This window comes from Nomascus leucogenys, chromosome 10 (genome assembly GCF_006542625.1).
Source record: "Nomascus leucogenys isolate Asia chromosome 10, Asia_NLE_v1, whole genome shotgun sequence".
NCBI lineage: Eukaryota > Metazoa > Chordata > Mammalia > Primates > Hylobatidae > Nomascus > Nomascus leucogenys.
The window spans coordinates 80,651,000-80,662,093 of record NC_044390.1 but is presented as its reverse complement, the minus strand read 5'-3'; the positions used below and the strand labels follow the sequence as shown (position 1 = coordinate 80,662,093).

At 60.0% G+C, this 11,094-nt stretch overlaps 1 protein-coding gene across 1 annotated transcript; it reads left to right on the top strand.

Moving 5' to 3' along the window:
- Window positions 1–303: 303 nt before the first annotated feature.
- Window positions 304–9,766, top strand: LHX5 (LIM homeobox 5). The gene is made up of 5 exons (XM_030821460.1): window positions 304–1,051; window positions 3,037–3,260; window positions 3,979–4,256; window positions 4,970–5,135; window positions 8,924–9,766. Exons 1-5 carry the CDS (start codon window positions 879–881, stop codon window positions 9,289–9,291), a joined length of 1,209 nt encoding a protein of 402 aa, XP_030677320.1. The 5' UTR covers window positions 304–878; the 3' UTR covers window positions 9,292–9,766.
- Window positions 9,767–11,094: the final 1,328 nt, after the last annotated feature.

The window sequence follows — 11,094 nt, the reverse complement described above, 5'->3', positions numbered from 1 at the left end:
CTCCAGGAGCCGGGAGAACCGCGCTGACGCAGCTTCAGGGCGCAGACGGGCCGCGCGGGTGGGGGAATCCAATCTGGGCTGGCTGGGCTGGAGAAGGGGAGGGAGGTGTGGGGCGTGGGGCAACTTCTGCAAGTTCCAGGGATGGCGAAGGGGGCAGAGGTACCTCCCGGACTAGGCCTTGGAACCCGTGATCCCCAAATATTTGTGAGGAGAAAGAGAGAGGAAGAGAGACGCAGTTTTCGTATCGCGCTGCCCCCGCCCCGTCAGCCCCAAACTGGAAGGTAAATACTTACTTAGCCTCCGAACCAGGTACAAGCTAATACTCAACAATACTGATGCCTTGTTTTTTTTGCTCTGTCCGGACCGCAACGCTGTAGCCAATTTAGATATGCTATAAATTTAAGAGGTTGCCATGGCCACGTTGCGCCCATTGGCCGCTGGGCCCCCTACGTGCAGCGCCACGTCACCAAATCTGAATAAGGATGCGCGAATTACGCGGCGACCAGACAAAGATGAGGATCCGGACCGCTTGAAAGTGGGGGAAAGTGCCGGCGCCTCCGCCACCGGGGAAAGCCGCTCTGCAGCGCCGAGGCCAGCAGCCACCCGAGATACCTGGTGAAGCCCGGAACAGGCGCCGGGGCGTGCGGCCCGTGGCATGAGGGTGTGAACGCCACCCCCGCCACCACCACCCCACTCCGGGCAGCCCAGCGCCAGGCCAGCGATTGCCCAAGGACTTGACCGGCTGAGTCTTGGTCCGGACCAGACTCGCCCTGCAGCTGCTGAGACAAGAGGCGAAGGGCAGCGGAGGGCCCGGCAGGCCCGAGGGCCAGGGGCCCAAAGGGAGGGCAAGGCGGCCGAAGCCGCCGGGGCGCGGGGCTATGATGGTGCACTGTGCCGGTTGCGAGCGGCCCATCCTCGACCGCTTTCTGCTGAACGTGCTGGACCGCGCGTGGCACATCAAATGTGTTCAGTGCTGCGAGTGCAAAACCAACCTCTCGGAGAAGTGCTTCTCGCGCGAGGGCAAGCTCTACTGCAAAAATGACTTTTTCAGGTAAGAGGCCGCGCCGCGCTGCTGCCTGCGCGCCCACCCTGCGTGCGCCCACCCTGCGCGCGCTCCACTGGGGCGCTGGGGAAGGGGAGACCCCCATACCCATCCCAGCCTCCCCGGATCACAAGCTTAGATGGGGAGCGGGCAGCACTTTGCTCTCCTCCTGTCCTTGGTCCAGGAAAGGTCCCGAGCCAAGGCAGAGGAAGAAGGACGCTGCTTCGCTGCCTCACGTTGGCTCCAGGCCGGCTCAGAGCGCTGGCGGGGCAGAGGGAGGAAGCCCTGACAAACTTGCTATCCACTCCTCTCCGCCCCTTCCAAGCAGCTGCAACCCCAAGACAGAAGCTTCAAGCCCCGTCCCGAGAGAGAGGAAGGATTTTTGCCTGAGTTAGAGACGCCTGGAGGCTTCTCGCTCCAGGCAGAATGTGTGAGCCCATCGGCCGCAATTCCAAACAGAAACTTCTCAGCTCCAGAGGGGGCCCAGCGAGGAAGGTCTCCCCTGGTGATGGGAGGAGAGAACCTCCCCCCTCCACCTCCCAACCCCTTAAACATTTCCTCCCATGTTGAAAAGCAGAAACGAAATCGAGGCTGAGAATCAGGACTTCTGGGGTCTAGACTGGGCTGTGGCACCTCCCCAGCCCCCCCACCCCTGTGGGCCCTCTGGCTGGCCAGGGCAGATCACCTCTCTGGGCCTCAGTTTCCCCAGCCTGGAAGCCAGTGGAGTTTGGGGCAGCTGAGCCCTGCCTGTTTCCTCTGGGCACCCAGAGCCGGCTTTGTGAACAGGAATTCCCCGCGCTGAGAAAGGGGGGCGTGAATCACGCCATAGAGAAAGGCAGCCTGCCGGCCCCAGCGACTCCGCACTGGGAATTTGAATAGGAGAAAATGTCAGCCGCTCCTTTACACGTGTAAACTCCCTGGACCCGGAGGCCCGATGCCCCTAATGTAGCAGTGCTTGCAAAGCGCCTAATGATTTTTGATAAGGTGCATATGGCCAATTACGCTGCCGGATAAGGCCAAAAGTGACTTATGGCTTCTAATGCCCTCACTACATCAATGTCACCCAAATTCGCCCTGTTTAGAAACATGGGTATGAGGAGATGTGGGGTCCCAGAGTCCTGGGTCCTCCCCCCACCCCACCCCCAACCTGAGCCTCACCCATCTCCCATTTCGGGGGAGGCTGGCTTTCTTCCTGAGCTCAAAGAAGAAAGAAAAGGAATGAGATCAGGAACGCGGGAAAGTGGGGATTTGAGAAATTCCTGTCCTGGCCTTGCGGGGTCTATGATTGCCCTCTATTCACACTCCCCTGCGGCCTGCCAGGCCAGAGGTTTAGGGGGACTGAAACTCATCCCTGCTCTCTAGGGTCCCTCACTATGAGGCCCAGCTCCTGATTAGCTCCAGCGGGTCCCAGAGCGGTGGATTGGAAAGCCTCTCCATTGGTACTGGAAATCAGTGGAAGGTTCCCTCCTTTCTGCTTCCTCCTTCCAGCCTAGGAGAAGGGCTCCCCACCTCATGGCTAGGCTCAGCCAGCCAGGCAGATTGGCCCTAGCTAGGTACCAGCAGACTAGAAAGGATCCAGGAGGCAAAGCCACCAAGTGGCCCAAACCCTCCCCACCTGGCTTCAAATCATTCATGGACTCTGAGTTTGCCTGGAGCAGCTCAGACAGGCCTGGAAGGGGTTGGGTTTGGGGGAGGACATCTTGGGGTGCTCTGGGCTCTCTTCTTGGCTGACGGCTGCACCCGCTGCTCATCCCTTCCCAGCTCAGGAGAGTCTGAAAAGCCCCAATGGAGGCATGGCAGTCCCAGTCCCAAAAACAGCTCAGGACATTTGTCCCACTTCTCCCGCTCTGGCCAGAGCGCTCAGGATTGGGGTTCCGTTTAACAGATATGGAAATGGGGACTTCACAGAAGCCAGGTCGGGTGGGAAGAGGTCAGGGCCTGGGGAGGGCTGGATATGGTCCCACCCCACAGTGACGGGCACATTGTGTCCACAGGCGCTTTGGCACCAAATGCGCCGGCTGCGCGCAAGGCATCTCGCCCAGCGACCTGGTGCGCAAGGCCCGGAGCAAAGTCTTTCATCTCAACTGTTTCACCTGCATGGTGTGTAACAAGCAGCTGTCCACCGGCGAGGAGCTCTACGTCATCGACGAGAACAAGTTCGTGTGCAAAGATGACTACCTGAGCTCATCCAGCCTCAAGGAGGGCAGCCTCAACTCAGGTAGGAAGCCTGGGCCCCTCACTAGCCTTAGGCCTTAGCACCCTCCCACCGTGCCCAGCCTGCCACTCCCTACTTGGCCCCCGGTGTGCTGTCTGTGCTGAGCTTGGAGCTCATCAGCCCCAGGCAGTTCTAGGGCAAGGCAAGGGGGTTAGAGGATAGAGAAGAGAAGTGGCTTTGGAGCAGGTTTTACAGGGGATCTGAGATCTGCCAGCTCTTCCTCACCCTCCTCCAATTCAGGAGACTTTTCCAAGTTGCCCTCCTCCCCTAATTTGGAAGCTCACAGTTCCCCCTTATGTGTCATTTGAGCTCCAGCTAATTTCTAGATGCAGTGGAAGGACATTAATTGAGGTCTGGAGAGAGGAGGGAAGGGAGAGGAAGATCCAAGCCCCAAGGGAATCTGTGCCCTCCTTGTCCCCTCTCCTTGAAAGTGGGAGTTCTCCGGAGGGTACGCCTCCCCCTACCCTTACCCAGGTACTAGCTGAGACGCGCGGAGAGGGCTTAAGAAGCGCCCCTCCAAAGGCCCAGCCCCGCCTGGAGAGAGTGGGCGGGCACCGGGTCCCTGGGGGAGGGGCTGTCGCAGGTTTGGGAGGGAATCCAGCGGGGCCGGCCGTAGCCTGGGCAGGCCACAGCCTGGGCCGGCGGGAACCCGCCACTGGACTGAAGAGGCGTCTGGCCGTCGCTGACGCCGCTGTCCCCTTCCCGATCCGTCCGCCCGCAGTGTCATCCTGTACGGACCGCAGTTTGTCCCCAGACCTCCAGGACGCACTGCAGGACGACCCCAAAGAGACGGACAACTCGACCTCGTCGGACAAGGAGACCGCCAACAACGAGAATGAGGAGCAGAACTCGGGCACCAAGCGGCGCGGCCCCCGTACCACCATCAAGGCCAAGCAGCTGGAGACGCTCAAGGCTGCCTTCGCCGCCACGCCCAAGCCCACGCGCCACATCCGCGAGCAGCTGGCGCAGGAGACCGGCCTCAACATGCGCGTCATCCAGGTGCGGCCCGGGGCGGGCACAGCAACTTAGCCCCGCTGGCCTGGGAGCCGGGAGCCTCGGAGGAGTCTCCCATCAAGCTTCGTTGGCTACGAGCGCGCCTGGTTCTGGTGTGGGAGCAGACCGTGCGCCCGAGTGGGGCACTCGCCCGTGGTCGGGGACTGTGAACCGAAAGATTCCATCTAGTCCTCCTGGTGTTCCGATTTGGGGGCGGGTCACTTTACCTCTCTGAATTCCGTCCCCCGCCTTGCTCATGGAAGGTTGTAAGCCTCTCTGGGGTCCAGGATCCCTCTTTACCTCCCACCTTTCGAGCAGAGAAACAGGAGATGCCCCCTCCCTCCCTGCGCCGAAGCGCGGGCAGACAAACGGCCAGAGGCTGGCTCCGGAGCCGAGCCGAGTGGCCGAGGCGAGAGCCGTGCTGGGAGGGAGGCATTTATAGAGCCGTCAGGCCGCGGGCTAGCCAAGGACCAGGAAGCCCAAGTCTTTATGAGTCGCCCCACGGGTCCGCGAAATCCTTCACTCTTGGCTGGTTCGCCGAAGCCCCTCTCCACCCCTCCCGGCCTAATCCGGCCCGGCCCCGCCTCGGGGGAGTCCTGGTGCGGAAGAGGCGCAAGGACCCAGCAGGGGCAGCCCAGTCAGGGAAGGGAGGAAAGGGGAGGAGAGGGGAGGAGAGGACACTCCCGATCCTGAACTCACAGCCCCCTCCTCTGTCCCAGGTGTGGTTTCAGAACCGACGGTCCAAAGAACGCCGGATGAAACAGCTGAGCGCCCTGGGCGCCCGGAGGCACGCCTTCTTCCGGAGTCCGCGGCGCATGCGTCCGCTGGGCGGCCGCTTGGACGAGTCTGAGATGTTGGGATCCACCCCGTACACCTACTACGGAGGTAAGGGGCGCCCCGGGATTCGCTGCTCCGCACCTGCGCTATTCCGGGAGCTGAGGGCGAAGGGTCCCGGCCAGCACGCTTTCCGCCGCTCCAGGACATCGCCCACTCGCTGGACACACAATCACAGACACATGTACACTCACCCACATCGCCTGGACACAAAATCAGATACATGGTCTCACCCATACAGTGATGCACACAGAAGCACACACGAGATACAGTGACACACTCACCCACGCACAAGGTGCACTCACACTTGTGTTCAGAGACTCCAGGGACACACATCTAGACACGATCGCACGATCACGTACAGGTAAATTCCACGCTCTCACACACAGGTACACTCACGGAGACACAACCCCGCAGACGCGCACCCTCCCACCAGTCACACTGAGGCCGGTACTGGCAAATCCACATGCATGCCGCCCCCACAGACAGACACACAGCCTTCCTGCCGCCCTGTTTCTGGTGTACTTGGCATGAGGTGGATTCCGAGCGCTAGAGGGTAGTGTGAGGGGAGGGGATGGGGGTCTGGCTTCATTCCAAGCCGCCTGCTCACTAGCATCGAAGGCAGCAACTCCTGTTCCGTGTGGCGGGGTGTGTGCGCACAGCATCTGGCAGTGTTAGTCCAAATGCCGGCAGTTGCTCTGGGCAGGACTGTAGTCCACCCTCCAGCCCCAAGACCCCTGGGATTCCTACAGACTCGGGGCACAAGTGTTGGGCCAACCCCAGATTTCCACCATCTTTGGGGCTGCAGAGAGCGAGGAGCCCCAGTTTACAAAGGGCTTCAGATGGTGGTACCAGGCTTGGGCCTGGGATGAGCTGTCCCCTTGGTCACCTCAGTTTTCCTCCTCTCACTTCCCTCACACTGGATTGGTGAACCATCCCAACTCCCCCTACCGGATTTTTTCAGCTCCTTACCCTGAGCCGCATTGCTTGAGCTCACCAAGCTCACCGTCCTGTTCTTCCCGGGGCTGAGGGCTCAAGAAAGCACCTCTCCTCTTCTATTCTGAAGCTTCTGAATTTGGAGAGACCCCAGGACTGCCTATGTCTGAGAGGCATCTGCACTTCTGAGTTGCAGTGCAGGTTAGGAAGAGGCAATTTCTCTTAGAAAGTGGGTTCAGTGGCAGTGTTGGGAAGGCAGGAGCTAGGCACCCAGGTGGACGCAGAAGGGAAGGGAAGATAACCCCATCACTAACCTCAGCACATCCGGAAGCCTGAGGGGGGGATTAGATCTTGAGACTCGACCGGGGCCCCTAGAAATTGTGGGCAAAATGCCAGGCTGTGCTTTTTTTCAGGGCAGAGACCCCACGCAGTGGCAGGGCTCAGGCTGGAGCGCCCCAGCCGCCCAACCCTGGACAGCCCCCCAACCCTGGACAGCCCCCCAACCCTGGACAGACCCCCAACCCTGGATAGCCCCCCAACCCTGGACAGCCCCCAACCCCGGACAGCCCCCCAACCCCGGACAGCCCCCCAACCCTGGACAGCCCGGATGGTGGGCGTGTCTTCCGGAGTCTCCACTCACCGACTCTCTCCACCTAAATTTGCCTCTTTCCCTACAAAACCTGGGCCCGGAGCAGCGAGGTAGTGGGGGCGGTACCGGACCGGAATTTTTCCCCGCCTGGGTAATTAACCAAGGTTTCCCCGAGGACCAGTTCGCCCCCGCCCCGACCTATCCCACCGCCTCCTCTCCCTGCGCGCTGGATGGGGTGGGGAGCTGGATACGGGGGGCCCCTCATTCCCCGGAATGGTGGGGAAGACTCTCCAGCCCCCAGCGAGGCCGCCCCGCCTAATCCGCGCTGGGAGATCCCGGCGGTGGCGACCGGCAGCGGGCGAGAAAGGGGCCGGGCGGCGGGGCCGGCGGCTCCCCGTGGGAGCGCGGACAAAGCCCCAGCTGCGGCTTTTGTGCCCTTTTCAGACGGCGTTTGTTCCAATTACCTCCGGCCCGGCCGCCATATGGGCGGAGGCGGCGCGCACGGCGCCGGGGCCGCGGCCTTCGCTGGTTTTCCGGCTCGCTGCGGGCCGCGGCCGTCTCCCATCCCTGTCCCTTTGGGGCTCCAAATTCGCCGCTCCCCATCTTCCCCTTCACTTTCGGGGAGAATTAAATTAATGGTTTTAAAAAGTAATTGGCAACCGTTTTAGCTGTTGCTTAAACTGCCTCCAAGCCACGCCTCAAGACACCCCCTATTTGGACAGATTTCAGGGTTTGGAGAGGGAAGAGGGTGGCAGGGGGCAATAGGAACTCGCCCCTTGAATGAGATCCCAGGACTCAGTAGGGGGAGTGGATTCGCAGAAGAGACTCAGGCTTCTGGAAGCGCTGGTTTTCCCGCCGTACAAAGCGGGTGCCTGGTACAAAAAGTGGTCGTTTCGTGAGGTCCCCCAGGTCAGTCCTTCAGGGCCCCACCTGGTGAGGGAAGGCAGGATATCCCGAAGGTTCTGGAAAAGGGGCTACGTGGGGAGATCAGAGAGTTGATGCAGATTTGTTGAGGCAGAGTGGGTTTGTAATCCGGAGTCCCTGCACCTCCTGAATTTGTGGGCAAAATTCTCATCCTTGCATTTTCCTCGAGAGAGCCCATAGCTATCACCAGCTTCTCAGAAGGTCTCAATGTCCTCAGATGCTTCAGAACTTGGGGGTGCTGGCAAAACCAACCCGGGACAAGGCTGGAGGACCGAGCTTCTACCCTAAGGCGCCCGCGGAGCTCTGGGCATGACCCAGAGAATCTTCGTGTCCTCCTCCCCCTCTCCCAAGTCGCTGGAGCTCAGTTTTCTCTGTCTCAGGCTAGGCGACGCCGGTACAAATGATCTCACCGGGATCGACGCGGGGGCCGTACTTGGCGAGGCGAAGGACTTGGACTGGGTTGGTGGGGCGCAGGGACCAAGTTTAGGGCGCTAAGGCCGCCCCGTCCGGCCCAACCCACCAGTCGCTCCGGCCGCGGCCCGGATGCAGTTTCCTCCGGCCCGGTCGCTTCCCGGTCTCAACCGTTTCAAGCTCTGCTCTGTCCGCTGGTTGGTCCCTGCCGGGTTCCTCTCCCTGGGCCTGTCAGCCTCCGCTTCTCCGGAGGTTCCTGGAACTCATCTCTGATCCACCGTCTTGCGTTCTCTGGGCTCATCGACTTCTCTCCATCTTCAGGCTCACTCCTGACTCCCTCGCTGCTGCCCCCGGGGGTTTCCACGCGTGTCTCTAACCGCGGCCGTCTCTCCTCTCTCTGCGCCTCCTCGACTCCTCCGCGACCCTCCGATGTCTCGGGCTTTCGGGCTGAGACATCTCCGGCTGAGACAGCCGCGGACTCCGCGGCTCTGGGTCTCTTTTCTGCCTTTCTCTCTGCCCCTCTGCGGATCTCTCCGTCTGTCTCTCGCTGTCCGGCATCTCTGTGTCTCTCACCGACCCTAAGATACTCAGGAATCATCGTCTGTCTCTGCGTCTCTGGCCGCCTCTGTCTCTCTCCATCTCTAGGTGTCAGGGAACCTGTGACTTTGAAGTCTCCGAGTTTTTGCCGCGTGTGTCCCCCACGGTCTCGGAATCTCTCCCGTCTCTGTGTGTAGTCTCTGGCAGTCTGAGTCTCTTGCCCTTTCGAGATCTCTCATTGTCTCTCTCCCCAACCCTCCCCGTGGGTCTGCCACGTCCACCGTCTCGAGGGGCGCCGGCCTCCGCGGGTCTCTCTAACCTCGGGTCGGTGTCGCGCGCTCCCCTCCCTCACCCGCCCGGGTCCCCTCCCCCGGTCCCGGGTCCCCCGCCTACTTCGCCTTCTCTCACCGCGCCCTGTCTCCTTCCCGCTCCCCCTCCGCAGACTACCAAGGCGACTACTACGCGCCGGGAAGCAACTACGACTTCTTCGCGCACGGCCCGCCTTCGCAGGCGCAGTCCCCAGCCGACTCCAGCTTCCTGGCGGCCTCTGGCCCCGGCTCGACGCCGCTGGGTGCGCTGGAGCCGCCGCTCGCCGGCCCGCACGCCGCAGACAACCCCAGGTTCACCGACATGATCTCGCACCCGGACACACCGAGCCCAGAGCCGGGCCTGCCGGGCGCCCTGCACCCCATGCCCGGCGAGGTGTTCAGCGGCGGGCCCAGCCCGCCCTTCCCAATGAGCGGCACCAGCGGCTACAGCGGACCCCTGTCGCATCCCAACCCCGAGCTCAACGAGGCCGCTGTGTGGTAAGGCCGCCGGGCCGCCCCCCGCGCTCGGCCCCCAGGGCCCCGCCCCGAAGCAGCCTCCTGAAACCAAAACGCCCGACGCGGACGCCGACGCGGTGGGAGACGTGGGTGTCCCTCGGGGGTTCTCTCTCGGGTCCGCACTCAACTGGCAGCTGCTCCTCGGCTGGGCGCCGAGGGGGGGCCGACCCCCAGCTCCATCCCGCGGGCTCTCCAGGAGCCTCAGCCCACCGCCAGCACTCTCCCAGCAACCGCGAACAATTTCTTGGGACCAAAGTCAATACTCCGGAAGGTCAAGAGATTTCGAGCACGCTCTAGACTTTCCCTGGGCCCCTACCCACCCACCCAGCCACCGCCACCTCTTTGGACTGAGAGAGGGTGAGGCCAAGGGGCGGAGACGGTGTTTTTCCCTCTCTCTGCAATCTGAGTGGCATTTTGTAATCTTATTTCTCGCTGTGCTTTCCCCGTCTTTAAAAAAAAAAGATGAGCAGAAAAGGAGGAGAGAGATTGAAAGAGAGGGAGAGGAAAGGGGGCAAGATGAGGAAGAGAGAGATGGAGAGAGCGTCAGCCAGAGGGAGAAGACGGAGAGCGAGCGAGGAACTCGCGTGAACCGGGAGCCACTGGGAGGGAGAGCGAGCCACCTGCACGCTGGCGCTCCCTGGTGGCCAATCTTGAGGCTCGAGGTCAGCTTCTCTAGGAAGGGGGCTGTGGGTCAGGACGTGGCCAGCCGGGTCCAGCTCCCGCTCTTCCTTACTTTGACGTTTATGTTGAGCCCGAGGGTGCAGGCCGGACTCGAACACGTGCACATCCTGCTCTCCCTCTGGGTGGGGCGCCAGGGTTGCTGGGCTCAGACCCGCAGACCACCCTCCCTGCCCGGGGCCTGGAGGCTGGGCCGTCAGGATGTACAATATTATACTTTTTTGGAAGTTGAACGCTTCTAGTTTCCTTATTTTGTATAAAGAAGAAACAAATAAAGTATGTTTTTGTGTTTACTGTTTATTTATTGTACTCTAGTTATCCGGGGTTGGACATTTTTATATTTTTAAGAGGAGGTAGGGCAGAGTGAGGGAGGGGAAGCAGAAAGAGGTTTACCTAAAAAAAAAAAAAACAAAAAAAAAAAAACAAAAAAACAAAAAAACCAACTTTTTTTAAAAAGAAAGATTAATAAAAAAAAAAAAAATCTTTTTTCCCTCGGCGCTGTGTGGTTTTCTTTTTTTGTCCCTACCTTGATAATGACTCAGAGCGAATGAAACCATTCCTTTCCCTGGTTCTCCTCTCTGACATTAAACCCTTGATGGATGCAAAAACCTCTGCTCACCCAAAGCGGGAGCTCTTCTAGTGACTCCCAGGTTCATGAAAGTGGCTGTCCTCTTTTGACAGCTACTACGTGCCAGGCACCGTATCTCCCCATGCTTTATGTAATACCCTGCTCTAACACAGTTCTGCCCAGCATATAGTAGGTCTTCAGAATGTTTGATGAATGAATGAATGTGTGATTTGTTTGTTGCCAGCACATCAAAAGAATTACAGCTTCACGCCTAACTATTCCCCCGTGTAATTTCTGGTGGCCAAAAAAAAGAGCAGGCTGGTAAGCTGATGCTGGTTATCTGCAAGGTTATGTTAGGACTGAAGTGCCCCTCCTCCCCAAAGTAAGGCTGTTCTGCTCTGCAAATCTTATGCAGTGCATGCTTGTCTTTAGGTAAAGGCATGAGGGAAAGAGTGTCCAGTGAGATTTAGGAGACCTGAGGCCACTACCTAAAACAAGTCACTCTCCTTTGACTCAGTTTCCCTACTTGCAAAAGCAGGGGTT

What these genes read in the sequence shown, in the direction of transcription:
- LHX5 (XM_030821460.1), top strand. Translation starts at nt 879, where the DNA reads ATGATGGTGCACTGTGCCGGTTGCGAGCGGCCCATCCTCGACCGCTTT. An exon ending in GGAGGGCAGCCTCAACTCAG is followed by an intron (nt 3,261 to 3,978) that starts GTAGGAAGCCTG and finishes GTCCGCCCGCAG; the next exon opens with TGTCATCCTGTACGGACCGC. An exon ending in TCAACATGCGCGTCATCCAG is followed by an intron (nt 4,257 to 4,969) that starts GTGCGGCCCGGG and finishes CCTCTGTCCCAG; the next exon opens with GTGTGGTTTCAGAACCGACG.